The sequence below is a fragment of the Diorhabda carinulata genome, chromosome 9 (genome assembly GCF_026250575.1).
Source record: "Diorhabda carinulata isolate Delta chromosome 9, icDioCari1.1, whole genome shotgun sequence".
In the NCBI taxonomy this organism is placed as follows: Eukaryota; Metazoa; Arthropoda; class Insecta; order Coleoptera; family Chrysomelidae; genus Diorhabda; species Diorhabda carinulata.
The window spans coordinates 4,602,385-4,629,319 of record NC_079468.1 but is presented as its reverse complement, the minus strand read 5'-3'; the positions used below and the strand labels follow the sequence as shown (position 1 = coordinate 4,629,319).

The 26,935-nt window shown below is 35.0% G+C and overlaps 1 protein-coding gene across 5 annotated transcripts in view; it reads right to left on the bottom strand.

Moving 5' to 3' along the window:
- Nucleotides 1-26,935, bottom strand: part of LOC130898317 (histone-lysine N-methyltransferase ash1) — a 131,196-nt gene that overhangs the window by 83,290 nt on the left and 20,971 nt on the right. Inside the window, exon 2 of one of the 5 annotated variants that reach the window (XM_057807533.1) lies at nucleotides 20,827-21,146. The exons of 2 other annotated variants lie outside the window; for them this stretch is intronic. In XM_057807533.1, the coding sequence (XP_057663516.1) occupies nucleotides 20,827-20,961 (135 nt within the window). In that variant the 5' untranslated portion in view covers nucleotides 20,962-21,146. The remainder of the gene's footprint in view (nucleotides 1-20,826; nucleotides 21,147-26,935) is intronic. 2 more of the 5 variants (XM_057807532.1, XM_057807534.1) reach the window with 2 other exon arrangements.

Genomic DNA, 26,935 nt, shown 5'->3' with positions numbered 1-26,935 from the left:
ATCAAGTTCCTTTATTAGACCCTCAATATCCGTACACGCACACAACGAATTTTCCATACTGTAGAATTCAGAAAATGCAGCTTTTCTTTTTCTAGAGGTCGTAATTTTTATCTCTTTGGCTAACAAGTTCCATACCTTAAGACGGGCAATGAGCAAGAAGTTCAGAATGTTGCTTTGATAACCCCAAATCATTCAACTCACTTTGAACAATCAAATGTGGCTCGCCGGAACTGGTACTTGGAGTAAAAATAGGGTCCGTGGATTGTTCTTAGGAGCTTCCTGATGATACGTTGTCTCCAGTATCTTCTGAAACAATATTTTGCGGATCTAAAGGCGCAATCGGTACTGGTAAATCTTCGTTATGGGAAACAGGTATAGCAGACGGCAAATTTGGATACTCGATCTTGTGCTTTCCTTTCTTAGAATAACCTTCAGCCTTTGTTGTTAGACAAAAATAGCAGTCGTAAAAATGGTTAGTAGGCTCCCGCCATACCATTGCAATTGCAAAAAGCATGTTTTTTCGCTTCCCAATCATCGACTGCACCAAATGACACGCTACAACAAACACAGCACGCGTGAGGGGCCCACTGCTTGTCTTGGTCTTCATATAAAGTACCAAAATATTTGAAATAGGCTTTTTTCACATTTTCGGAAAATAGCCTGGCTTGCGATTTCACCATAAATTCTCCACAAATATAGCAAAATTTGTGAGGAGAAGTTTTGCAATTGCGGCGCGTTTGAGTCGACATTTTCGTCTTTATAATCACTTTTTGCACCTTGAACAGATAACTACTTAGTATGAAACTCAACAGAATACTAATTTTTGATGTTTATTATTCTGAATAATACAGTTCAGGTATTTTTTCGGCCATAAAATTTACCGATATTAACCGCCCCTTTATAAAATAACCTACCTGCTAATGTAAACAGGGATAATTAACCTATTGAAAAGTGGTACGTGTTAGGGCTTATTTAATATTTTTTCTATTATTGGACGGGTACATCCATTTTGAAAATAAAGGTCTCGAGTGTGTTACGAAAAATCTGTCGGCCAGTGTAATTATTGCAGCCAAACACATAAACAATATCGATAATAAAGCGGTCACGGTTTATATTTGTTGAATTTCTTGGAATGAAATGAGGGATACAGACGATTTACGCAGTAATTTGTCCCCTCGTATTACGTCACTTCGTAATTTCGCATCGGAATAAGTGAAATCTTTCGAGTAGAACTAATCGTGGTTAACAAAGTGAATTAACCTCAAAGGAGGTATCCAGCTATTGTTTATAAATGGCAATAAAACAAACGACATTAAAAAAGAACGGTGTTGTCATTGCTATAAACATTCGGATGATCCCATTATTTGAATTAGAAACGGATCGTAAAAGATTTATTTCACGACGTTAAAATTTTATGTATTTGTTTGTTTGTGATAAAAAAAATTATGTAACGTCTACTGATGGAAAACCGACCAAAGATATTAAAAGGTGGTCCAACTATAATGCACGATGTTAATTGTGAGTCGCACCTTAACGTCAAGTTTTTTGTCCAACTTAATTAAACATTTCTTTGTTTCAGTGTTTGACAAATTCAACCATGGAGAGGTACACAATTGAGCAGCGCGTTAAGATTGTTGAAGCCTTTTACGAAAATGGGCGTTCAAATCAAAATGCATTTCGTGCGCTTCGTGATTTTTTTGGTCAGCATAATCGACCAAATGTGTCCACAATCGGAAAAATTGTGCGCAAGTTTCAGCAAACCGGGTCTGTAGGAAATGTGAAAACACCTGTGCATGCTCGCCCCGTTCTTTCTGTGGGAAACATTGCTGTTGTTCGCGATAATGTGGCAGAAGAGCCGTCAACCTCGACTCGTCGTCGTGCCCAACAATTAAACATCTCACGAACATCACTGACGCGAATTTCGAATAAAGATTTGAATTAACACGCTTACAAGGTTCAATTGACTCAAAAGCTGAAGACTGCTGACCATTTCAAGCGTCGTCAATACGCTGAATGGTTGGTTGAACAGACATAAGTGAATGGTGACTTTACAAAGAAAATCATCTTCAGCGACGAGGTACACTTTCACCTCAGAGGACTCGTTAACAAGCAGAATTGCTGCATTTGGGAAAATGAGAATCCACGAGTGATTGTTTGGTGCGGTTTATGGGCTGGCGGCGTCACCGGGCTGTACTTCTTCGAAAATGAGGTCGGCCAAGCAGTTACCGTGAATGGTGTTCGCCATGGCAAGATAATAACCGACTTCTTGTGGCCAGAAACTAAGGATATGGACCTGGACGATATGTGGTTACAACAGGATGGTGCCACTTGCCACACAGCCAACGAAAGAATGGCTCTTTTGCGCGAGAAATTCAATGGTCGTGTGATCTCACGTCGTGGCGATGTTAATTGGCCGCCACGATTATGTGATTTGACACCGTTGGATTTATTTTTTTGGGGATATTTGAAAGAAAAAGTGTACGTCAATAAGCCAAGAACAATTCAAGAGATAAAGGATGAGATAATTCGGTGCATTAACGACATTGAACCTCAATTATGTCTTAGAGTCATTGTATGGACCATCGTATAGAAGTATGCCACTGAAATCGTGGCAAGCATTTGGCCGATATTTTGTTTCACACATAATTATCATAGATCCTTCTATCATTATAGAAAATATTAAGATAATTCTCTGAAAACTTTTTGTTTTATTCACAATTAACATCGTGTATTTTGGTTGGACCACCCTTTGTAAATTCCTTTGGGAACAATACGCCTAATCTGATGTAATATGGATTCATATTCCATTCAAAAGGAAAGTCTGCGTTAATTAATTCTAGCATACGTTTGAAAGATTTTTAGTTGAAAAGGTTGATTTTCATTTAATAGAAAGGAAATATTCAAAAACTATCACAAAAATCACTAGAATATGTATACAAAAAAGTGCTTTTTTTGATACAGAAGTCGTTATGAACCAGGCAACAAATTTGATTCAAGAGAAAAAATGCAGCGTTAAAATGAATTTATTTAAAGGGATTCGAAAAAGGGTAACTGTCAGTGTTTCAAATTCTGCTTCAATTGCAGTTCGGAGGTAGGGAAGGGTACGTGGTCCTAGTGCAAAAACGCGGTCTTTGAGAAAACCCCACAGGAAGAAATCAAATGATGTCAGATCACATGACCGTGCCACTCAACGAATCCTCGTCTGCCTTTCCATTGTCCTAAGTGAACATCTCCATATTGTATGAAATAACATTTCCAAATAACTTTGGCTCAACACGTGACCTTCAAAAAAGTACGGACTTACGAGACCTCCCGCCGATTTTTCGAGAGCGTTGCCTGACCTCTATATAAGCGACCGAAACGCCATCAAAGTTAATCGGAAGTAATTCTCATCTGCTCTTTTAACAGCCGCCAGGTGGTCTACAAACAATTCGTTCCAACTAAACAGATCGTGAATGAAATTCTAGCGTGATTTTTTTCGAAAATGGGTCAATGCATTTGGACATCGCGAACAATTTGGAGCCGCATCATAGACTTGGTACCTACACGTTGAATGCGGCGCATTGTGAAGATTACCATACATCCTATTCACCAGATCTATAGCCTTTTTCCTCAAATACGAGGGTTTTTTTAAGTTTCCGACCTCAATCTGAAGATGTCGAAACTTACCAATATAAGTTGGGAGATATATTTTCGCATGCTTTGAGAGATTCTCAGTAAAATTTCAAACGCTTAGTTTCTTCAGGAGTAGAGACGCTGACTCTAAAGGTTAGGACTATGAACGAACTGGTGGCTTCACAGACAAATTCTTCGTATTTAATGGACACAACATGTTACAAACGAAAATGTACTACGAAACGTCCAACGGTGAATTTTGAGGACCGTAAAATGCCGGAAGTAATATTTTGAAAGTTGGAATAAAGTAAGTTATTGATCAAAGATATACGAGGCTAGACCGGCTTAAAAAGGGCTGGTGAACTTTTTCGTTTGGCAAAGAAGCGTACAGTTTTTGCAAACGTCAGGGAGACACAGCAAGGTACATGGAAGAAGAGGTTTCAGTTTTATAATTGTATAAGCTGGAGTTTGCGAGAATTTTTCTGAAAATGGATAAAATTAGGTATACCGCTAGCATTAAAAATTTGTTTTTTAAAGGCAATACGCCTACGCGAATGAAAGATGAGTTCGACACTTTGTACCATCATTCACGACCGTAAAAGTTTGGGTAGCTGAATTCGAACGTGGTTGTATCAACTTGACTGACGACGATTGTTTAGGACAACCAAAAATTGCGACAACCAGCGATATCATCGAAAAGATACTAAAGAACCATCGTATTAAGATTAAAGAGGTTATCAGTACATTAAAAGAGCTCATTTGACATATACTAACTGAAAAATTGTCTTGGTTAATTGAATTTGCTCACTAAAAGCATCGAATGATCATTTCCCAGGCTTCACTGACACGATTTAAGTAAAATGAATCAACTTTTTGCGTCAATTCATAACTGTAGATGAAATGAAAATGATAGTGGACTGCAAAGGACGAACCTGATCCGAAAAGGGCAAAGACGGTTTAATCGGCCCCATATAGTGATGGCGACCATGTTTTGATATAATCATGGGATTTGTATTCATCCACTATCTCCAAAAATGTAAAACAATATCAGCATGGTTGCTTGATAAGGGACATCTCACCTTCTCATCTTTGACCATCGTCTTGTTTTTTTGTTAGTTCGGAAAATCTACATTAATTATTAACTTCTGAATGCTCATATTTCATACTTTGTTCTTGTCTTATTTTTCCTTGTATTTGTCTTTCGTTTTTGCTCTTATCATACGTGGAACGTCCCAGAAGTACCTGGCCTGACTTAGAGATAACGGTAGTTGCTTGCAAAATACCACTGTTTTAGAAAATATGCAATCTATTCAGCGTCACTTTTAAGTTTGATCAATAGTGAAGGTTTTCAGTGAATTTATCATCGTTATGTGATACAATTCTTTCATTTGAAAGGCGTTAGCCCAACTAATATAAACGCTGAACTAGATTCTACTCTGGGTGAGACTGTTCCTTCGTTGTCAACAGTAAAATATTGGGTAGCAGAGTTTAAACGAGGCCGTACGACCTGGGATGACAAGCATCGCAGAGGTCGACATAAAGAGGTGACGACGCCAGAAAATCCACAAATCAGTACTGATATTGTTCTTGAAGAAATGCCTCGGTAGTCAAAGATTTTCCAACATTGAAGAGGTGGTTTCATTTTGATTTTGCCCAGAAGCAAACTGTGGTCGCTTCCTGCATTCGCGGAGTTTAATGTCTTTACTTCTTGTATCTGTGCGGGGTGTATATGTCTATTGGTTACAATGTAGTCTATTGTTGATTGTTGTCCCCGGGAGTTACGGAAGGTGGATTTGTACTGTGGTTTGAGATCAAAGCTATGAGCTATATGAGCTATATTCGGTTTTACGGTGGATGGGCTGCTGACCCGTTTCACCAACCCGCCTCCTTTCCCCGGGCTTGGGTCCGGCAACACAATCGCTAAGCTACTCAATCCACCCAGCGATTAAGCAGGCGGACAAATCACCAGCAGGACAAAGAAGCCTTGGAAGACCTAGGAAAAGATGGAGTGACAACCTCCCAGGTGACTAAGCAGAGGGAAAGATGTTAAGAAAAACAGACAATGATGCCTGATGATACACAGCAGGAAGAAGAAGAAGGAGAAGGAGAAGAGGTGGTGTCGGCAGTTAATGATTATTCTGAGGAGCTCGACGATTCTTATTATAAAAAGGGTATCAAACTTATCGACATCGCTGGGAAAATTGTATGGAGCTAAAAGCAAATTACAAATCTTCAACGATACTTGATTCAACTATGGCGATATTGGTTCTATATGAATAAGAATTTTTGAAACTAAAATTTATCAGTTTATTTCCAATAAAAGGTGCAACAACATCCATTTACAGTGAAACAATCAACAACAGTTTCTTTATATTTGGTATTTCGTATTTCTTTGATAAAATCACTTGGTCGGATTTGATCAAGTCCAGAAACCGAGTGATCAATTAGTGGTGCAACTTCAACTTATTTTTAAAACGAAATATATTCTGACGTGAATGAATAAATACTTTTAATTAACACTTTCTATCTTTTTAATAATTTCATATTTGCTACATCCTCATAATGGAACTTTTTTCTTTCTTTTTTATAATAGTATAAGTGTTTGTATATTTCTAACATTTATGTTAGACCAGGTACTTCTGGGACCATCCTCGTAGTTTATGTAACTTTTTGTATTTCTTACTTGTTCATATGTTTCATCACATTTTTAATTATTAATAGTAGCGCACTATTTCATTCAAATTTCTTGTCCATGTTTATCTTTAATGCATTTTGTATAAAATATTTTTCTTTTTCCCTTTAATAGGTTTTAGTTATTTTTATCAAGTTCTTATCCTTGTACCACGACATTATATTCTTTCTTCTTTTCCTATATTACTCACTCTTGGTTTAGTTCCTTCTATTAACTGTTTTAATGCCACATTTCCTTGTCTTATCCGTTTATTACCTTCTTCAAGTTCTATTTATTTTCTATACTTTCAGAATTTGTTTTATTATTATTGATAATTTGTGTATCAATCGCTTTTTCATAATTTGTCTTCATTTACTATCTTTTTCAGTTTCGTGATTTCGCCAAAATTTCATTTTCAGATTCTCTTTTGTTTTAACTCTAGAGGTGTCGTCGTTGCCCAACATTTCAAGCGTTATTTGTTTGTTTGTAGTAAATAAAACGACCAATTCCAACCCCTACCCCTTGGAGTCAGTTAGTTCACTTTTATATTTGATGTGTCTTCTAAACTTGAGAACCGGCAACACTGCCAACACTGTTATTACTTAATCTCACCGATTCCTATAGTTTTTATCACTAATTTATTAGAATGCTGTTTTATTTCATATTTTTTTATCTTATTTTCACTTCAAATTTGCACTGTATAAACTCATCTTAAAGTTGTGTATTTAGTTTCACCGGACTCTTCGTTTTACGTGCTAAATAAGACGAATTGCTCATATCTAATTTTTTGGATTCTCAATTACAGATTAAAGAACACCCACCCCTGCGTATCGGGATGAAATTGACAAACTCTTGCACAATATTTCACGAAAATGAAATGTATAAACATTCTGTTTAAATGAAACAGACGGACATACTGTATATATATATATATATATTAACTATTCTCTCACATACAATTACACGCTAAGTGCACGTACGATTCTTTTCTTTTTTTCGTTATCTGATCGTATTATATCTTTTGTAACCTCTAAAGTATATCAAGGGATCAAGGGCGTCTCAAATATCGACGAAACCAGACGAGACGACGTCTCACCTTGTAAAAGAAAGAGATAAATATAAATTATTGCCAGATCAATAACATTAAATCGTGAGTCAGTTTTTTTTGTTGTTGAGTGCAATACAAACGATTTATATCTGAAATTTATTTAGTTGGGGTTTGGCTCTTAGTTCGCATTGGGTTTAATTGTTTCTCTTTTTTATAGGTTCTCGCATTTGTAGCGATTTTTCTTCATTATTTTACTTTCTTGACTCGCCTTATTCTTTCCACCTTAACTTTAGTCATCCCTTCGGTGTAGTATGAGGATGGTTCCAGAAGTATCTGGACCAACAAAGAAAACACAAAAATATATTTATTTTTCAACGTAATCTCCTTTTAGCTCCATACACTTTTCCCAGCGATGTTCAATAAGTCTTTATAATAAGAATCGCCAAGTTCTGCGGACATCACCTCTTGTGTTGGAAAATCTTTGAACATCGAGCCATTTTTTCAAGCCTGAGAATAGAAAATAATCCGAGGGAGCTAAATCTGGCGAATAGAATGCATGTGGTAGCAATTCAGACTTTAATTCATTAATTTTGGTCATTACAATAACGGATGTGTGAGCTGGTGCATTGTATTGATGAAACAACACTTTCTTCTTAACCAAATGCAGCAGTTTTAGCTTGATTTCTTCGCTGAGACGTTGCAATAAGTTCGCATAATACTTGCAGTTGATAGTTTTTCCTTCTTCAAGTTAGTCAATGGAAATTATCCCAAATAATCGACGCCTGCAGATGGAACGGTCTTTGCCTTATTCGGAGCCGGTTTTTCCTTTTCAGTCCATTGTTTTGATTGTTCTTTTGCCTCGGGTGTGAAGTTATAAACCCAAGTTTCATCCATGGTTATGAAATGGCGCAAAAATTCGGCTTTATTTAACTGAAACATTGCCAAAAACTTCAAGACGCTGTTTTGTTGGTTGGTGGGGCTAAGACCTTTCAAATAAAAGTATGAGCAATTTTTTCCTTGTTTACAAATTCACAGGCCAGGTACTTCTGGGACGATCCTCGTATTTAATCTGGTGTTCTTCATCTTTCTTTCTTTTCTTTATTTGCGTCCATACCATTTTTGTTCTCGTTTTCTTCGTATCTCGACAATTTTTTAGTCATCAATAATCTTTTTGATTACTTTTGGATTCTATACATCGTCCTTCGATGCCTCAATTGATTCTCTCTTTTTCATGTAATGAAAATGATGATAATAAAGGGACGAAAAGAAAGCTGAATATATCTTAGGAAAATATCAGTGTGGATTGCGAAAGTTTGGATCAAGACGGATCAAATTTACATGTTTAAAGAAATCATAAGACATTGCTGTGAATATGAACTATCCATATAATACTATTAACATGATCTAGAGATTCAAGTAATTCACAAATACCGCATAACTGGCCCTCAACCAAACAAATATTGTCAGTGAGAGTAGACGGACGAGTCTGAGGACTGCCACAAGGACATCTACTAACGACTAAAGATATCCAATATGACTTTGGAGAATATATTAACCAAGAGGGAAATAAATCAACATCTTAATGAAATAGAGAAAGAAAGAAAAGGAAAAATTGGTATCACCAAAATGAACTATAAGCTTGAACATAAATGAGGTGAAAAATCAGTATGTAACGTTATATGAATTAAGAAGATCGACTAAGACGTAGAACTTTTAGACTGACGAAACATTAGAGGAGTTACACCACATCCTGAATTCCAAAACGGTTTTAAGGAAAACTAATATAAGAAGGCACGCAATAGTTATATCGTAGGTCAATGGAAAAGTTGGGACTTTAGCTAATATCCCAGGACAATAGGCAGTTGGCTGATGGCGCGAAAAGCATGCCTGTTCTCGGACAATAGATTATTCGTCAAAAAATGACCAAGCGTTTGTCTATTCTCCTGTGACTTTAGCTAAAATTCGGATAATAGAATATCTATTGAAAAAGGCCAAATTGTTTAATAGTTAGAAAGGTAATCACGGAATATGGGATAAAGAACAGTTAGACGAAGTAAAGCTAATTTTATTCGCTGGTCCTACAGACAGAGAAGCTGGACCCAAAGCTTCCAATACTTGCTATCATTATGTGGATAGCTATGAACTATTGCAAATCGAAAATGAATGTCACGTAGTCGTAAAAAGAAAAAAACAGATGCTGTTATTTACTGTGTACCTGTAGAATATTATTATAAGAAAATTATAGAAGCTCATGCTCAGACTGGTTAGGTTAGGTTAGGTTAGGCAAGCAATGTTACCAAGCATCCACGTGTTGCAATAAATAATTGATTGATGTGCACAAAACAAATAAATAAGACTTATTTTAAACTATTTCTTTCTATCTTATTCTGTCAACCGAATTTTAGCTAAAGTCCCAGGACAATAGACAAACGGTTGGTCATTTTTCGACGAATAATCTATTATCCGAGAATAGGCATGCGTGCCGATTATCCTGGGATATTGGGTATAATCCCAACTTGTCTATTGACCTACGACAGTTATGAAGCTCAGTGAACTCTACGAAATCGAAATACGGGCTCCAATACCTCAAATTTGTGATATGGGAAAGAAAAAAGACACGTACTAGATTAGTGAGATGAAAACGTACTACGTTGTATATGAAAAAAATGATTGTAATTCGACACGAAAGACTACAAAAGTCAGAGTATCAGGAACAGATGGGAGATACCATGACATCTTGAAAAATACCAGAAGGAAATAATGAGAAAGTGACAATACAGGTCAAAAGTGTTTGCCCACCCTATAGTTACATTCTGTAATTTTAACATATTTGATTAATCAATGTAACCCCTTTTTAATTTTATTTTTTCAATGCTCAATTTTGACAAATTTGGACAAATAATCGTCGTTTATTTGGTTCCATTATTTTTTCAGGATATTCCAAAGATGTGAACTGGAAGTAGGACACTGCTTTCTGACTTTCATGTCCAATTTTCTCCACAACTCAATCGGGTTGAGGTCGGGCGACTATGACGGCCAAATCATTAATTTTAATTCTTCCTTGCCAATTCGTTCAAATACACTTTGCACAACTTTGAGGAATGCTTGCGATTGTTGTCATGCTGGAAGATAAACATTTTGCTGGCCAGAACGTACTACATTTTCCTTTAATATTTTTTATAACCTTCTTTATTCCAACCTCTTTAATTTTTACTCCAGTCGCTCTTCCACCAAAACATCCCCAAACCATCACCGAGCCTCCGCCGTGGTTTACAGTCAGGATTGTATATGGATTTAACCTGCGCAGAAACACTCTTTTTTTAGAGCCAAAAACTTCAAACTTTGAGTCATCACTGCATAAAACTCTCTCTCACCTTCTCTCAATCTTCTTTTAACTGTAGAAGTACTCAAAGACGGATCCCTAGATTCATTGTTCTGCTATCTCTGGATCACGTTTACTGATCAATACGATACGTTTATCTTTGGCGTGTTGTGGTTTTTCGAGGCCGCCGATGCCGATTTTTTCATTTTGTAGTCCACGATACGTCGAGATATTTTTAATTCGGAAGCAATGGTACGGTTACATTTGCGAAGACTATGAATATTTGCTATTAGACACGAGTTTGAACTGATAACTTCTTGGTCTCACCCGTTTTAAAACGTGTGAGTTTGCTAGAACGAAAACAATTCGTTTACGAACTTCACAAAAAGATTTCTTGATTGGTCCAAAAAGTATAAATGACAACACGTTTCAACTTGTCTCATCGACAAAATATGAACATGCTCTCATATGAAGTAAAGAAATAAGGGATACTATAGGTTCGTTCCAACCCATCAAAAAATGTTTTTAGAGTATTTTCTTATTCGAATCTATAGTCCTTGTTTTTTGTTTTCTCTAGATTCTTCAATTTCTTCTGTGTTTTTGGTATTCTAAACAATCTTTTCCAAACACACTTTCCTCCTTCTTACTTTTATGTGTTTTGTTTTTTATTTGTTTATTCCTAATATTTTCTTTGATTCTTTTGTGGTCTGTTTTATAATTATAAATATGTAATTCTATAATTAAACATAACCTCATCGTATTCCGTTTAATTAATTATAATACCTATCGATAAATTATCTTATTCTCATTCTAATAAAGTATATTTTGATCTTCAAGTTTTAGATTTTTCATTTCATTTTTCATCTAATTTGAATTTACATTATTATTATATGTATATATTATTATATACATTAACCTTAGGCTTATTATATACGGTAGCGAATATTTGATAATATATTAGAATTACTTACAAGTTGAAAATTTAAAAAAAATCATTTCCACGGCGACGAACTCATAAACTTAAAATAAGGTCTGCAAACATTTTTATCGCGCATTGTTTTTCTGATTTTACCGCAATCAATATCAGTTAGATAAACTAAGGAAACCGCAAATGTATATCAATTTGACGATTCCCGGAAATTTTATTGGTGACCTTGGATTTTGCGAGCAGATGCATTTTTTCTTCGAAATTCAACCGGTTTTGAAAACAGAATATGTTAAATCAGTTAAGTAAGTAACGGATTCGAGATTAGTCACAGTTTAATATGAATAATACACATAATTAATAAAAAAATACAATATTTGGAATAATTTATAATAAATAATAATACATTCCAATAATAAATACTTCGTGCGATCCATTTGTTCTTATCCTAACATAAAAAAAAAGATCATAATCTTTAGAGTCAAAATGTTGATACACGATCTGTTAAATTTCATTGCCGTTGTTAAATCTTTTGCCCCCTTAATGCCTTCAGCATTGCGAACAAAATATAGTCGAACAAGGCCAGACCAGGGCTGTAAAGCCAAATTTGTGCACAGAGAAATCGAGGCACTGTGACTGGAGCATTGAAAATTAAGCAAGCGCACACCTCCGCTGATTTCGATAATTTTTGGACGCAACTGTCTTAGTAAGTCAGAGTTCACGGTTGTATTGTATTCGATTCCTCAATCGACAGACCCCTGCAGTCCCAAAATATTGTAGTCATAACTTTTTTAGTGCTTTTCGTGAACTTTGCTTTGTTTGGAATGAGATCCCCTTTCCGAAGCCCCTCCATGGCATCTCTTATCGCACCATTAAGCATCCATGTTTACTGTTGATCGCATTACATATCATTGGACCTCCCTGTAAAGCTTTAAAAATCGCTCTCAACATTCTACTCGAAGCACCCATCTTGAACTAATTTTCTTCAAATTTAAATGCTCGGTTAGGATCGATCCATAGAACATTTGTTTTGGAAATGCCGATCTGTGCTGGAATTTCCTTTGTTTTTAGGCGCTGGTAACTTACAACAATTTCATCCACCAACTTTGATTTGTGTCTGTCCTTTTCCATAAAAGACATCATCTAACATGTTTTTCATATTGCTTTGAAGCTATCCCTATACCATTTAAATTGTCCAGACCTTCCCAAACCACTTTGAATTGAGCAAATGTATACTTAAGAAATTAGTAGCTGTCTATTTCCTTTTAAGACCTCATACAACACATCGTTCATATTGTCCAATTCAAAATTGGACTTATCTGCTGTTTTGGAGCTATCCTTGTACCACTCAAGTTGTCCAGGCAATCTCAAATCACTTTAGATCGAGAAAACGCATAGCTAGGGAACTGTGAAGCTGTCCTTTTCCGTTTAAGGCCTTATCTAACACATCTTTCATATTGTCCAATTCAAAATTGGACTTATCTGCTGGTTTGGAGCCATCCTTGTACCATCTAAGTTGTTCAGACAATCCTAAAATACTTTAGATCGAGAAAACGCATAGCTAAGGAACTGTGAAGCTGTCCTTTTCCGTTTAAGGCCTTATCTAACACATCTTTCATATTGTCCAATTCAAAATTGGACTTATCTCCTGTTTTGGAGTCATCCTTGTACCACCCAAGTTGTCCAGGTAATCTCAAATCACTTTAGATCGAGAAAACGCATAGCTAGGGAACTGAGAATCTGTCCTTTTCGGTTTAAGGCCTTATCTAACACATCTTTCATATTGTCCAATTCAAAATTGGACTTATCTGCTGTTTTGGAGCTATCCTTGTACCACCCAAGTTGTCCAGGTAATCTCAAATCACTTTAGATCGAGAAAACGCATAGCTAGGGAACTGAGAATCTGTCCTTTTCGGTTTAAGGCCTTATCTAACACATCTTTCATATTGTCCAATTCAAAATTGGACTTATCTGCTGTTTTGGAGCTATCCTTGTACCACTCAAGTTGTCCAGGCAATCTCAAATCACTTTAGATCGAGAAAACGCATAGCTAGGGAACTGAGAAGCTGTCCTTTTCCGTTTAAGGCTTTATCTAACACATCTTTTATATTGTCCAATTCAAAATTGGACTTATCTGCTGTTTTGGAGCAATCCTTGTACCATCTAAGTTGTCCAGACAATCCTAAAATACTTTAGATCGAGAAGACGCATAGCTAGGGAACTGTGAAGCTGTCCTTTTCCGTTTAAGGCCTTATCTAACACATCTTTCATATTGTCCAATTCAAAATTGGACTTATCTCCTGTTTTGGAGCCATCCTTGTACCATTCAAGTTGTCCAGGCAATCTCAAATCACTTTAAATCAAGAAAACGCATAGCTAGGGAACTTAGAAGCTGTTCTTTTCCGTTTAAAGCCTTATACAACTCGTCTTTCAAATTACCCAGTTCAAAATTGGGCGTTAGTTGTTACATAGTCGATGTATATTTGCCCGCTTTTGTTTTGATATGAATGGATCCCAATTCTAATAACTGTAGGTTATTCAAAGAGTGGACTTCGAATAAATTGTACCATAAATCATAGCAACGTTGAAACATTGAAATTAACATAGGAAAAATTTGGGAATTAAGCTGTCATTAAATATTCCATCTTGAAAGGAAATACGTTTATACAAATGGAAGAGAAGCTAGATAATGTATTCGGAGGCTTTGTATTATCATTTTGAGAAAAAAGACAATCGATAACAGTCGTGAGTGATAAAAAAAAATGTATTAAGGCATCATTTAGCATTTAACACACTAGGTAGACGTTGAAATGATTGGTTATAATGATAAAGAGGACCCTAATAATAATTTACGAATTAACGAGAGTGGCATACGAGTTTTTCCCTTCAATAATTATCTTCATCTTTTTTAAACGCTCATTCAATTCAAAGTGGCCTAACCAGACGCGTTACAAATAATATACAACTGAGTACCTAACCTCAAACACTCATTCAAACTTGCACAACGCAACCCAACAAAATAAACAATGTAACTAACTATATAATAAAAATTTAGGGTGCATACAAATCAGGTCAGCCGTGTGACGGATGATGCAACCAAGACCGTAGACAGGGACGCATATCGTAAAGGGTCACGCTTCGCAGAAATTAACGTTCATTTAAATATCTACAACAAATAATCGTGGTATAGTATAATTGTGTTTTTAGATTACTCACATTAGATATACGAAAGAATTTCATTTTTTTTTTGAGTTTTCACGCTATTAAACATTTTAGATATAAGGTAAAAACCAAGACGCGTTAAGAATTATTGAAGAATTTTTTTTTGATTCGTTCTTCACAAACAATTCGATGATTTTTTTGTTTCAAAGAGAAAATATCAACTCTGTGTTACTCTATTGCTTTAATAGCTCTTCATTTGAAGATATATATTCGCCCACAACACCATAAATAGTATTCATTGTTTTCTTCTACTGGTGCTTTGTTTTGCTAAATCACCATGGATCCATTTAGCATCAATAATATGATCAAATGATAAAATTAGAGGATTTACAATGTGCTGGATATATACGTAGTGCTGTGTATGAGCTCTTGGTCTCATATAGGTAGAATTGGTGACAAGTCTTAACAAGTTTCACACATAGTTTCAAATTCCTGCTTCGATCTATTATAGTAGAGCTCTCCAGTCGAATTGTTTTGGAAAATATCTCAAATTGAGTTTCGCGCTGCTATATTTTTTATTGAAGAAGGATTAACAGTTTACGGTGATTTGTGTCCATCATTTTGAACAATTAAGAATTGGTCCAAGTTGATTAGGACATGAATCACTAAAAAATCAACCATGTGGAGGTGTTACTGTCACGGTGACAACTCCAAAAAACGTCAAATTAATTGTGAACATAAGAAATTGCAGCACAGATCGGCATTTCTAAAGCAAGTTTTCTATAGATCCTACATGTGTATTTAAATATAACAGAAATTAGTGCCAAGTGGTTGCCTCGAATTCTCAGAGCACTGTAAAAGAGTAGAGTAGAATTTTATGACCGATGTTTAGAGCTTTGTCGCAAAGAAGAGCCCATGTCAAAAAGGTAAAGGTCATGATAAGCACCCGAAAAGTACTTGGGATTGCGACAGTATCCTTTTGATTGACTGTAAAGGATCGACTAGAGCCGTGAATGCGGCAGTTGCGTGAAAAAATTACTGAAAAAAGGCACGCCGAAATCAGTCGAGGAGTGCGTTTGCTTCATGACAAGGACCAGTCTACACTTCTTCGCTTTCCAAGGCTACTGTACTCGAATGTGGCTTTACAGAGATTTAACACCCACCATATAGCCCTGATCTGGTTTTATCCGATCGGTTTTTGTTCACAAAGTTGAAGGCCGAATTAAAGGGTGAAATATTAACAGCGACGATGAAATAAAAGAGGCGTAGTTGCATAGAAGCTTTAGTCAGATGTTTGGAAAAATGCGTGAGAGTATCAATTGAAAAATTATCAATTTTTTTAATCATAACCTTTTTTCTATGTTAGACTACGAGATTATGGAATGGTGCAGCGTATCTGTACGTTAACTATACCGAAAACATCGTTGTTGTCTTTCGAGTATTCAGGGAAAGTCTATTCGAGACATTCAACTGATGTAGGTACAGGGTACAGGCAGTTAAAAACTGACCTTAATTTTTGTTTAAAAGCATCTTAAGCGACGAGTCAAAATTATAGATTGATGAGTATTTTAAAAACAAAATTATCGAATTTCCGATGATAAAAGTTATTTTTTTGTGTGGATTTTGAACCAGTAACATTTCATATTTCACTCAGATTAAATCACAAACTCTAATGGAGAAATAGAAAGAAGCGGCATGTAACTCCGTAGAAACGAATATGAAATAAATATCGGTCGGTTTTTGATGTCTCATTACCAGCTGGAATCTCCTTTCATGATAATAACAAGACAAGACGCTATTATAAGAAAAACGGAGCTGACTTAATGACTAACTCCAACAACAAATAAGATGGCAGAGATTATAGCAAAAGACACAGAAAAAGAAAGACTGGAAACGGCTTAAGATAAATGGAACGCACGTAACGACTTACTCCAACAACAAATAAGATGACACGACAAAAATTAAGAAAAAAAAAAACAGGAAATGAAAGAATGGATACAGCTAAGAAAAACGGAGCTGACTTAATGACTAACTCCAACAACAAATAAGATGGCAGGGATTATAGCAAAAGACACAGAAAAAGAAAGACTGGAAACGGCTTAAGATAAATGGAACGCACGTAACGACTTACTCCAACAACAAATAAGATGACACGACAAAAATTAAGAAAAAAAAACAGGAAATGAAAGAATGGATACAGCTAAGAAAAACGGAGCTGACTTAATGACTAACTCCAACAACAAATACGATGGCAGGAAATGAAACCAAAGATAAAGGATATGAAATAATAGATATAGCTGTGGAAAATGGTGCTCACGTAATGACTAACTTCCATAAACTTTAAACGTGAAAATGTAGAAAGGCATTCCAATCACAATTAAGTAGGTTATTTTGAATTGACTAGAAATTGTAATGCGATCTATTTTTCTCGAGTAGTTTCATTAACTATATAATTAGGAAAGGAAACTACGGAGATCTATCCTATCATTTACTTATAAACAGAGTGTAAATTAATTTAAAAAATAATAATAAGTAGTTCAGAATAAAAAAGTTCGGTTAATTCTTACGCCGCCTCCTCGACATTAGATTAACCGAAAATAGTTTTATAAATAAAAGTGAAAATGAAGGGCTTTTGATTGTGGAAAACCTCATTCTGTCCAATTATATAATATATAAAATTTAATAAAAGTTTTTCAACGGTGAAGACTATGTTTTTGTTTTTCTTTTCAATTCTAACTGGGTCGAATAGTAAAAAGCGCTTGAAACATTCCTTAACGGATGTTTTTTTTCCGTCACATCGAGTTTTCCCTCAGGCGGGAGTCTCGGAAGAGTTGAACTTTTTTTATTGCTTTCGAAGTTTATCTCCACATCCAATATCCTTATTCCATGTAAACAATACTTTCTAAATTTGTGTTATAAGGAACGAATCGCCAGAGTTTAATTGGAAAATAACGAAAAACTCTTATAATTGAGTCACTAGGATTTATAATGATACTTAAATTAAAACGAATATTACGTATGATTATAGAATGTGTCTATAATGTATTATATTAGTGTATATATTATAATTTAATGTTAATTTTGATGACTAAATCATCCTCTCAAATTGAATATTTGAACGGAAAATTTTATCATGAAAAACCTATGATCTTCAAGGTCAAGAAAAAAAATTGTAAATACATATTTTGACGTAACATTTTCCGTTCTTCATAATCCGATATAGAAAATGAAATTCGTCCATAAATAAAATAATTGAATCCGACGAGATAAATTCAAAAGAACATTGGATTTGAATATAGACGGTTGAGAGATATGAAGATGTATATAAATAGATGTAAAAAATTATAAATCCGCTTAATTAAAATTACGAATATTAACAGTACAGATCAGAGAGCATTTTGACCTCCATATGACCTTGAGAGATCGAGGAAAAACATTTATAGATACATATTTCGACGTAGCATTTTCCGTTCTTTCCAAATCCAAGGTTAACAATAGAATTCATCCACATATAACATAATTAACCCCCATTTGACCTTGAACCCGACTAGATGAATTGAAGATTGTTGGAAGATTTGAAGATCCATTTGAAAAGATGTAAAAAATTATAAATCCGCTTAATTAAAATTACGAATATTGACAGTACAGATCAGAGAGCATTTTGACCTCCATATGACCTTGAGAGATCGAGGAAAAACATTTATAGATACATATTTCGACGTAGCATTTTCCGTTCTTTCCAAATCCAAGGTTAACAATAGAATTCATCCACATATAACATAATTAACCCCATTTGACCTTGAACCCGACGAGATGAATCGAAGAATGTTGGAAGATTTGAAGATCCATTTGATAAGATGTAAAAAATTATAAATCCGCTTAATAAAATTACGAATGTTTACAGTACAGATCATAAAGAACTTTGACCTCCGTATGACCTTGAGAGATCGAGGAAAAACATTTATAGATACATATTTCGACGTAGCATTTTCTGTTCTTTCCAAATCCAAGGTTAACAATGGAATTCATCCACAAATAACATAATTTACCCCCCATTTGACCTTGAACCCGACTAGATGAATTGAGGAAACATCGGATTTGGATATAGAATGTTGAGAAATTTGAAGATCCATATAAAAAGATGTGAAAAATTATAAATTCGCTTCATTAGAATCACGACTATTTACTGTACGGATCATAGAGCACTTTCATTGATCTTCATATGACCTCATGGTCACGAGATTTATTCAAATCTGATTTTGATCTAGAAGTTTCCGTTTTTTCCTAATTCGGGGTAAAAAATTGCATACATCCACAAATAACATTATTGACCTTGAACCTGAGAATATATAGTCACATGGACGTCGAATCAAACAATCTTAAACATATAAATATATATTCTAACAATTCAAAGCTTATTTTTTTCAATTTGATCTTCAACTGACTTTGACTTTATCGTTATGGAGATGAGCGATCGGCGGATTTGGATCCAGTAACCCAAAGAATAAATAATAAAAATTTCCTTGCTAATTTTCCAGTTTTTATAGTTAACTTTTGAGTTGTTTTAGCTAATTTTTAGATTTTCTAGCTACTTTTGCAGTCTTTCTAGCTAATTTTCGAATTTTATAGCTAGTTTTAGAGATAATCTAGCTAATTTTTGAAGATTTTAGCTAACTTTAGGGTTGTTCTAGCTGATTTTTGAGTTTTTGTAGCAGGCTTTTGAGTTGTTCTAGCTTATTTCCATTTTTTCTAGCTAATTTTTGAATTTTTTAAGGTGATATTTGACTTTTTAGTTGATTTGCTTTAAAATTTTCTTCGTTTTCAACAATTTTCACAGTAATCTCTGACTAAATAATTTTTTTTCCAATTTTTTTTTGTTACTGATTGATTCAATATTACTATCAACACGTTAAATCAGATTTTGCGTCAACCAGCCATGTACGAGGATGGTCCAAGAAGAACCTGGCCTGACCTAGAGATAGCGGTATTTGCTTGAATGATACCATTTAATTTGAACGTGGACAATCTATAGTTTTAAGTTTGAAGATACCACTATGTTTGGCAGTCAATTTGTAAGGCCTTAGTCCAACCAATATAAAAGCTGAACCAAATTCTACTCTGGGTGAGACTGTTCCTTCGTTGTCAACAGTAAAATATTGAGTAGCAGAGTTTAAATGAGGCCGTACGACCTGCGAAGACCAGCATCGCAGTGGTCGACCAAATGTTGAAGAAAATCTACAAAGTAGTACTGAATGATCGTCGATGAAAGCGACATATTAGGCATTTCAAAATTTGCCGTACATCGCATATTAACTGAAAATTTATACATGAGAAAGCTGCGCGCAAAATGAGAGACTGCGATTGCTCACAATGGACCAAAACAGCGTCGTGAAGATGTTTCCATCGAGTGTTTGGTAATCTTTCAGAAATTTTTGCGCTGTTTCAGAAACATGAAACGTGGATCCATCACCCGAAATAAAAAAACAAACAAAACAATGGACTGAAAAGGGAGAACCGGCTCCAAAGATAGCAAAGATCGTTCCATCTGCAGGCAAGGTCATGGCGTCGGTTTTTTGGGATCTGCGTGGCATAATTTTCATTGACTATCTTTAAAAAGGGGAAACTATCAAATGCAATTATTATGCAACGTTTGAGCGAAGAAATCAAGCTAAAAGGTCCACACCAATTATTTCAATGTGAAAAATTGATACCTCATACACCCTATTCACCAGATTCAGTCCTCTCGCATTATTTTCTGTTCTTACACCTGAAAAAAGGCTTCAGTGTGTTTTCTTTGTTGTCTAACCATCTTCGGAACTGAATTTCTTAGTGTGAATGTTGTTGTTAGTTATTTGTGGATACCCATTAGTTACATACATTTACATGTAAGAAATTTTTGAAAACCAAAAGCAATTTCATATTTCGAATAACTTTTTCAAAATAATATTTTTGATAAAATATAATAAAAAAAGAACGTAACAAATTCAAAAAATCTTTTAAAATAAAATTAATACCCTTTTATAAATAAACCTACCGGCGCCTATGCTAAATAAAAAAACAAGATACATTAAAATGACAGTAACCTTGTACGGTTCCAGATCCTGTGAGCCATCCTGACTCCTGTATGACTTGACCAGGTCGCTGACATATTCCCACACCCCTTCTGCTAGGGCTCCGTTATCCCAAGCAGCTGCTCCTAATTCCACATGACGTACCATGACGGGTTTTATAAACACTCCACGTTAATCACATTCAAACGATATGTTTATTTAATGAGTCATTTCAAATTAATGGATTTTCGAAAAGTTCGTCACTAGGTTTTAAACGAGAAGTTCGCATCTTTTCAATTAAACTTTTTTGAAAAATATTATTAATCATAACCATACGCGGATTCATTATTCATCTTAAATCAAGGACGTTCCAAAAAAAAAATAATTTTCCATGGAATCTTACTCAAATATACATTTTTAAAAGTGTCAATTGATGTATAGTTTTTTATTTTTTTTGTACCTTCGTCTTATTAGAAAAAAAAAGCAGTTTACAATCGATAGTTTTATGATAAATATTAGTTTTTTGAGTATACGAGGATGGTCTAATAAGTTCTTAGCCTACAAACGAAAATTTCGGAAATGTTCAGTTTGACACAATTAACCTAACAATGCTCCGACATCTTAAACCCTATTGAACAATTCGTTCTGCAAAATAGTCCTCCGCACAGTTGTTCAAAAGCATTGCCCGAAATTTCAAGCAGGTTATGACCTTCACGATCTTATAATTCTGATTCAAGAGACGTGCCTCCGCCTCCTAGAATCTCACGACAAAAGTCTTAACAAGCAGATACGACAAGAGTGCTAGCCATCCACACTCTCAATTTATCATATATTCACGTCCTTTGACACGTGCTGAAAAACTGCCACGTAGCCGTGGGACAGAAAGGCGAGAGGACACGAGCGCACTATTCCCTCGTGGAGAGCATGTATCTGGTAAGACTCGAGACTTTTGACAGCTATATACGACATTGTCGATTTTTGTCACGTTAACCTCATTTCGTAGCCGGATGTGGCTTATCAAAAACGTGCGACTAGATGGGAACTCGTTAAACCAAATTTGACGGTCGCTATCGATGGAGAGAAAGCAATCATACACACTATCCAAATGCTATCTGATTCCTCTGCACATTTGCTTTCCAAAAACAAGAATTGGATCAACGATTTTTGATCTTTTTCATTTTTCTAAGGTCCGCAGACACGTCTAAAATACGAGTTTACGAGAATGTGCTTATCATCATCATCAAGCCTTTCAACCCCATGTTGATTATGGATATCGCTTTTGGCGCTTTAAATCTCTTTTTTTGAGGTGGATTACTCTCGTTTTCTAATTTTTATTTTCTTTAAAGTTTGTCGTTTGTTTTGGCTGCTATTATTTTCCATTCTTTTCGGTTTCGGCATTTTGCTCTCCAGGTTTCTATATCGAGTGCTCTTATGTCCTCCTCTATTTCGTTTCTCCAAGTTTTTCTCGGCCTGCCCCTTCTCCTTGGCCACAATGGGATCCATTGCGTTATTCTTTTGATCATTTCAATTGGTTTTCTCCTCGGCCCGGCCTAGTTGAGCCTTTGTACTTTTATGTATCTCACTATATTCTCCTTTCCTAGTTTTCTCTCTATTTCTTCGTTTCTTCTGTCTCCTTCCTGTGTTATGTTTGGGCCTGTTATAGTTCTCATTATCTTTCTTTCGGTTCTTTGAAGTTCTTCTTCCTCTCTATTGTTTATTACTGTTGTTTCCATCGCATATGGTCTTATTAGGGTTTTGTACATTTTTATTTTGTTTTGTTTGGTTATGTTTTCGTTTTTTAGTAGGTTTTTGTTTCTTCCATAGGCTTGATAGCCCTTTTTTATCCTATACTTTATCCTCTCTCTGGTTGTTTGTCCCAGAGACTGTACGAGAATGTACTACACGATGAAAAATTGCTTTTTCGATTCTGGCGCCTTCGGGCGGTGATGCTAAATACTTATCTGACTGACCTCGTATATCATATTCATGAAACTATGGTAGTCGTTTAATTATAAAAAGGTGAATAAACGCCATTTATATTAATTGTAAAAAATAGTTTTTTATAGATTTCTACAAATATCAATTATTTCTTGTTTTTTTTTTTTCATTTATTTTGTTTGAATTTTTTGACGAATTTGCGGTTTTTTATTAAATCTTATACTGTCGTTATATTAGCTTCTCTTCATTTCCGTGCATGTCATTCTTTTTCAATTAGTTTTGTTTTTTACACAGAGATATGTTTTTAATAAATCGAGAAAAAATCACTCTTGGGAACGTTTTTGATTTAAGAGTAGATTTTGACAATCAGAGAATGAATAATTTGAAACAGAACGTTTATTGACTTTTCGATTTTTCATATTTACGGAATATGAAATAGTAAATCTTTACTTTTACAATGAAGATGTTAGATAACAAGAAATTCAGAGCTCACTATTTAACAAGCAAGTGAATGAAAGACAAAAAAAGTTGTGGCACAGGAGCCTGAAACCACTATCTCACAGAATGTGCGGTTATTGATGATGTCGTGCCGATTGGCAGAGGGGCAAAACAACTTACCAAAAATCTTAAGAAATGGCAAAAAAATTAACAAAAAGAAAATGAAAATTAAACGAAGCAACTTCAAACACTAGTAAAAACTAAAATACAGGGTTGAACAGATATATACCACAATATCAAAAATACATTTTTAGGGAAGAGGGGGTAAATATAAAAGTTTAAAAGCAAAATACACGCGGCGAAAATAAAGTAGCAAGAAAGGTCCTGGAAGTAATAAAAAAATACCAAATGCGTAATGAAGTTATAGAAATAATAGAAAGAAGAAAAACCACAAAACTGAAATGGTATATAACTGAACACAGTGACAGATATTATCTACGGTTCCAGAAATTTCAACTTTGGAATGATACGGGCAGCTAAGACAGATGAAAAATAATATAAGAGTGGTCAAACAAGTTTGTGAGATAAGAAGACAAGAGACAACCCTCAGAGAAAGAACAGCAACCACACATGGGTCTAAATGGAGAGAAAAGTGGCGACACTGGCAATGGATAAGAGAAAATAGGGAAAATAATCCACGAAACAAGCAAATATTTTGCTAGATAGTAGTTAAAAGCATCCTTCTTGTCAATGTGGGCAAAGGAAACTTATGAAAGATAAAAGGAAAAGAAAGGATCATTTAGTTCCAAAGGAAATTACCGATCGAATACCGTTAGATTTTTCTGAAGAAGTAAAGACTTCTGAGGTTTATACACAGAAATACCAAACGGCAAATACCAAGAGGATCTTCTTGTAACTGTGGACAAAGAAAATTAATGAGAGATGAAAGAGAAATGGAAGATGAAGGATCATTTAGTTCCAAAGGAAATTACCGATCGAATACCGTTAGATTTTTCTGAAGAAGTAAAGACTTCTGAGGTTTATACACAGAAATACCAAACGGCAAATACCAAGAGGATCTTCTTGTAACTGTGGGCAAAGAAAATTAATGAGAGATGAAAGAGAAATGGAAGATGAAGGATCATTTAGTTCCAAAGGAAATTACCGATCGAATACCGTTAGGTTTTTCTGAAGAAGTAAAGACTTCTGAGGTTTATACACAGAAATACCAAACGGCAAATACCAAGAGGATCTTCTTGTAACTGTGGGCAAAGGAAATTTATGAGAGATAAAAGAGAAAAGGAAGATGAAGGATCATTTAGTTCCAAAGGAAATTACCGATCGAATACCGTTAGATTTTTCTGAAGAAGTAAACACTTCTGAAGTTTATACACAGAAATACCAAACGGCAAATACCAAGAGGATCTTCTTGTAATTGTGGGCAAAGGAAATTTTATGAGAGATAAAAGAGAAAAGGAAGATGAAGGATCATTTAGTTCCAAAGGAAATTACCGATCGAATACCGTTAGATTTTTCTGAAGAAGTAAAGACTTCTGAGGTTTATACACAGAAATACCAAACGGCAAATACCAAGAGGATCTTCTTGTAACTGTGGGCAAAGGAAATTTATGAGAGATAAAAGAGAAAAGGAAGATGAAGGATCATTTAGTTCCAAAGGAAATTACCGATCGAATACCGTTAGGTTTTTCTGAAGAAGTAAAGACTTCTGAGGTTTATACACAGAAATACCAAACGGCAAATACCAAGAGGATCTTCTTGTAATTGTGGACAAAGGAAATTTTATGAGAGATAAAAGAGAAAAGGAAGATGAAGGATCATTTAGTTCCAAAGGAAATTACCGATCGAATACCGTTAGATTTTTCTGAAGAAGTAAAGACTTCTGAGGTTTATACACAGAAATACCAAACGGCAAATACCAAGAGGATCTTCTTGTAACTGTGGACAAAGAAAATTAATGAGAGATGAAAGAGAAATGGAAGATGAAGGATCATTTAGTTCCAAAGGAAATTACCGATCGAATACCGTTAGATTTTTCTGAAGAAGTAAAGACTTCTGAGGTTTATACACAGAAATACCAAACGGCAAATACCAAGAGGATCTTCTTGTAACTGTGGGCAAAGAAAATTAATGAGAGATGAAAGAGAAATGGAAGATGAAGGATCATTTAGTTCCAAAGGAAATTACCGATCGAATACCGTTAGGTTTTTCTGAAGAAGTAAAGACTTCTGAGGTTTATACACAGAAATACCAAACGGCAAATACCAAGAGGATCTTCTTGTAACTGTGGGCAAAGGAAATTTATGAGAGATAAAAGAGAAAAGGAAGATGAAGGATCATTTAGTTCCAAAGGAAATTACCGATCGAATACCGTTAGATTTTTCTGAAGAAGTAAACACTTCTGAAGTTTATACACAGAAATACCAAACGGCAAATACCAAGAGGATCTTCTTGTAATTGTGGGCAAAGGAAATTTTATGAGAGATAAAAGAGAAAAGGAAGATGAAGGATCATTTAGTTCCAAAGGAAATTACCGATCGAATACCGTTAGATTTTTCTGAAGAAGTAAAGACTTCTGAGGTTTATACACAGAAATACCAAACGGCAAATACCAAGAGGATCTTCTTGTAACTGTGGGCAAAGGAAATTTATGAGAGATAAAAGAGAAAAGGAAGATGAAGGATCATTTAGTTCCAAAGGAAATTACCGATCGAATACCGTTAGGTTTTTCTGAAGAAGTAAAGACTTCTGAGGTTTATACACAGAAATACCAAACGGCAAATACCAAGAGGATCTTCTTGTAATTGTGGACAAAGGAAATTTTATGAGAGATAAAAGAGAAAAGGAAGATGAAGGATCATTTAGTTCCAAAGGAAATTACCGATCGAATACCGTTAGATTTTTCTGAAGAAGTAAAGACTTCTGAGGTTTATACACAGAAATACCAAACGGCAAATACCAAGAGGATCTTCTTGTAACTGTGGACAAAGAAAATTAATGAGAGATGAAAGAGAAATGGAAGATGAAGGATCATTTAGTTCCAAAGGAAATTACCGATCGAATACCGTTAGATTTTTCTGAAGAAGTAAAGACTTCTGAGGTTTATACACAGAAATACCAAACGGCAAATACCAAGAGGATCTTCTTGTAACTGTGGACAAAGAAAATTAATGAGAGATGAAAGAGAAATGGAAGATGAAGGATCATTTAGTTCCAAAGGAAATTACCGATCGAATACCGTTAGATTTTTCTGAAGAAGTAAAGACTTCTGAGGTTTATACACAGAAATACCAAACGGCAAATACCAAGAGGATCTTCTTGTAACTGTGGACAAAGAAAATTAATGAGAGATGAAAGAGAAATGGAAGATGAAGGATCATTTAGTTCCAAAGGAAATTACCGATCGAATACCGTTAGATTTTTCTGAAGAAGTAAAGACTTCTGAGGTTTATACACAGAAATACCAAACGGCAAATACCAAGAGGATCTTCTTGTAACTGTGGACAAAGAAAATTAATGAGAGATGAAAGAGAAATGGAAGATGAAGGATCATTTAGTTCCAAAGGAAATTACCGATCGAATACCGTTAGATTTTTCTGAAGAAGTAAAGACTTCTGAGGTTTATACACAGAAATACCAAACGGCAAATACCAAGAGGATCTTCTTGTAACTGTGGGCAAAGAAAATTAATGAGAGATGAAAGAGAAATGGAAGATGAAGGATCAATTAGTTCCAAAGGAAATTACCG